General features: G+C 39.4%; 1 protein-coding gene across 1 annotated transcript; it reads left to right on the forward strand.

The window, feature by feature from the left end:
• The first annotated feature begins 397 nt into the window (after positions 1 to 397).
• Positions 398 to 3,330, forward strand: LOC123085743 (myb-related protein 2). Its single transcript, XM_044507439.1, has 7 exons — positions 398 to 777; positions 875 to 1,088; positions 1,167 to 1,243; positions 1,360 to 1,417; positions 1,492 to 1,576; positions 1,642 to 1,711; positions 2,422 to 3,330. Exons 2-7 carry the CDS (start codon positions 875 to 877, stop codon positions 2,980 to 2,982), a joined length of 1,065 nt encoding a protein of 354 aa, XP_044363374.1. The 5' UTR covers positions 398 to 777; the 3' UTR covers positions 2,983 to 3,330.
• Positions 3,331 to 3,619: the final 289 nt, after the last annotated feature.

Below are 3,619 nucleotides of genomic sequence, written 5' to 3' on the forward strand. Positions count from 1 at the left end.
AATAAGAAATTTAGCAACCCCGTTCTCATATGAACCAATAAATATATGCCATAATAAACTGTATATCATGTTTGAGTATGCTGAAAATACATAAAGCAATACCATATGTGATTATGAAAATGCAGAATCATAACCATAAACCAATGCTGACCAAGTACAGATGCCCACAATGTAAGTGCAGTGGACAGTGGAATTAGTTCTAAGCAAGCAAGATGTAATCCAGGAATCAAGTAAACACAAAACTACAGCCACCGCCTAAAAGTTGTCCAGAGAACAAGGTTCCCTCCTTTTCCTATAAGGCTGATAAATAACATGACCACCCCTAGTTTCCTCCCCTTTCATGTGTGCCAAGTGAAAGCAATACAAACCATATTTGATAGTGCAGAATGAGAATGCAGGAGTGTTCTGGGAATTGACAAATAAAAAGATTTGTGCGCATAGGGTCCACAGGTACCTAAAGGAATAAGGATAATATCTCTTTTCAGTTGCTGTGAAGATTGGGTCAGGCTCAAGTGTTTCTTCCAACGATTCGAAATTCTTTCCTCGGTTGCCTGCCTTATAAGACTGGTGGTACCTGCATAAGATCTTGATATGAGTAGTCGTAGAGGCGTACTTGTTTAGAGCATAGGTCATCTCACTCTCAGCAAATAGAACTTCAAGGTTTGATGAACAACCCCTGATTACCAGAAATAGAGAGCTCATACAGCTGCAATAGACAGTTCCTACAAGGATTGTGCAGTCACAAGCATACATCACTACTAACAGGAACTGAAAGAGGTACAAGTCTATGAGATGTGTCTAGTGTCATGCATGTGAAGTTTAGTTTTGCTCAATATATTGCTATCTATCCTAACCTGCAATATGTTCATGTCAGATGTATCATCATCAACAACAGCTCCAGAGCCACAACCAGCTCTTAGCTTCTAGGCAGACTTTCCCTTCAGAGAGGCACTTACTTTTGCAAGGAGGAATTATTCCAGGAGAGTCAGGGCTTATACTCTCAACTGATGCTAAACCCAGGTTAAAATGGACCCCTGAGCTACATGATCGTTTCGTGGAGGCAGTAAATCAACTCGGCGGACCAGACAGTAAGTATGCATTGAAACAGTTTTGCCATAGAAGCAACTGTAATGATGCTAACATCTAAACACTTCAATTTCCGGCAGAAGCCACCCCAAAAACCATTATGAGGCTCATGGGTGTCCCTGGACTAACATTATATCATCTTAAGAGCCACCTCCAGGTATCCATAGCATTTTAATACAGTGTTTTCTCTTCTTTTTTACAGAAAAAATATATCATAATTTTCCGCATACATTTCTTCAAGCAAGATACTAAATTGTTTTGTCTTTCACCTAGAAATACAGACTAAGCAAAAATCTCCATGTTCAAGCCAATGTCGGAAATTCAAGAACTGGTAAGTATAGCGCAATCATGTTATGAGCCTATCATTAAGATTGATGTTGAGCGTTTTTCTTTTCCATTCACCAGCCGCAGGATGCACCATAGCAACAGAGAAACAATCTGAAGGAAATGGATCGCCAGTCGGCCACCACCTTAATACACAGACAAACAAGTAAGACAGAAATGAATCTATTCTTGTGCATGTTTACAGAAGGTAATAACTTGCTATCTTATCAGATCAATGCACATAGGTGAAGCCCTACAGATGCAAATTGAAGTGCAGCGACGGCTACATGAACAACTGGAGGTACAAAAGCAGCATAATATAAACTATATTACTTACAAGAGTCACTTTTACATCCCTTTGCATAGATATGAGCTATACCTGACTAATGCATTTCATGGATTACTTCTTGCTAGTACTATAAGTCCATTATGGCTGACCATCCAATAAATGTAGGATACATATATATATTATCGAGAAACTATACACTAGAGACAGGAAAAAAATAGCTACAAGAGCACCGCGGATATATACAACTACATACAGGAAATTCAACAAAAAATTATGGACGATGGAAGCAAAGAGCACCATGAAGCAAGACCAACTTATCTTTCTTTTTTTGAGCCTCAGACCAACTTATCTTAACCATCATTTGGTATTTAGTATTTTATTAGAAGTAAACTTCAAAGGTTGTGCTAATATCATTTTTTAAAATACCGATATTTTCTTCTTGATATGTAGAGTAATGAAAGAGCATGTAAGAAAAATCAGAAAAATTGTGATTAACTGTAAATCCTTAAGGCAACACTTTCTGTATATTCCGGTGTGAAAATATTGGAGCTGTGCTCCTTTGCACTGCATGCACATGGTCTTTCTATGTAAAATAATGTTTATATAAGGTAGAAGTTCACCACAGCTTTAATTCTCCCAAAGAGAAGAAATAAATGGCACGTTGCTAAAATAGTGATGGTCTGGTATCTAATGCGTAACGAATTAATGATGCCCTTCAACAGGTGCAAAGACACCTGCAACTCCGGATTGAAGCACAAGGGAAGTACCTACAATCAGTGTTGGAAAAGGCACACGAGACACTTGCAAAGCAGAATACAGGCTCGGGTGGTCTAGAAACTGCAAAGATGCAACTATCAGAATTGGTCTCAAAAGTATCAACAGAATGCTTCCATAATGCTTTTACAAGCTTTGAGGAGATTGAGGGATCACAGATGCTACGAAGGCAGACCATGCAGCTTGGTGATGGATCAGTTGACAGCTGCTTAACTGCATGCGAGGGCTCACAAAAGGATCAAGATATCCTGTCAATGAGCCTTTCTGCTCAAAAAGGAAAGGAGATTGGAGGCATGGCATTCGATCTGCAAATGAAAGAAAGAGGACACGAAGATTTGTTTCTCAACAAGCTAAGCAGAAGGCCTCCAAACCACCATGAAGGACACGAGAGGAGAGACAGCTTGAGTATGACATACCAGGCAACGAAATTGGATTTAAACATGAATGACACAAATAATGGAACTCAGAATAGCAAGAAATTCGATTTAAATGGGTTCAGCTGGAGCTAGGAAACACACAAGACAAGAGTGCCAATTTCATAGTAGTGAGGTTATGTGAAACATAATGGTTCTTCCATTGACATGCATCCCACTGGAAGACCTGGAAAATCTTTGCTGTCAGCCATCGCAGTTCACCGAAATAAGTGATGGAAATTGACAATAAGATGCTTCTTGCAAGCCACATAAGTAGGCCGTGTAGATTCCAGAGAAAGTATTCGAGAACTATGTTCGTTCTCCTTTATTATATGCTTTGCTGTGATTCTGTACCATAGAAATACCACGAATTTTGTTGCAACCCCATGCCCAGGATGATTTGCATTGGATTGGTAATGCTAATTAAGGAACTTATCTTTTGCCTATTTTTTCTCACATCGGCAATACGTCATGCAAAGGCTGTATGCGCGTCAAGCCATCAATAGACCGGAGAAATCCTCTCCTACTTTACCTAGAATGATACAAGTAATAAATAATGTGCCATTGCCTGACCCTGCTCACATCTAATGGATCTGCAAGACTACAACCCATACATATATAATGAAAAAAAGGTTAAATCCCTACACGGCTACACCATCCGTGCGCCGGTCCAGTCTTGATCAGTAAAATACTGCGAGGGACTTGATCATCTATTTGCAATCAAGAATAATCG

This window comes from Triticum aestivum, chromosome 4A (assembly GCF_018294505.1).
Source record: "Triticum aestivum cultivar Chinese Spring chromosome 4A, IWGSC CS RefSeq v2.1, whole genome shotgun sequence".
Taxonomy (NCBI): domain Eukaryota; kingdom Viridiplantae; phylum Streptophyta; class Magnoliopsida; order Poales; family Poaceae; genus Triticum; species Triticum aestivum.

Coding starts and splice junctions, on each gene's coding strand:
- LOC123085743 (XM_044507439.1), top strand. CDS start 875: ATGTATCATCATCAACAACAGCTCCAGAGCCACAACCAGCTCTTAGCT. Junction 1,244..1,359: donor ATCTTAAGAGCCACCTCCAG/GTATCCATAGCA, acceptor TCTTTCACCTAG/AAATACAGACTAAGCAAAAA. Junction 1,712..2,421: donor GGCTACATGAACAACTGGAG/GTACAAAAGCAG, acceptor GCCCTTCAACAG/GTGCAAAGACACCTGCAACT.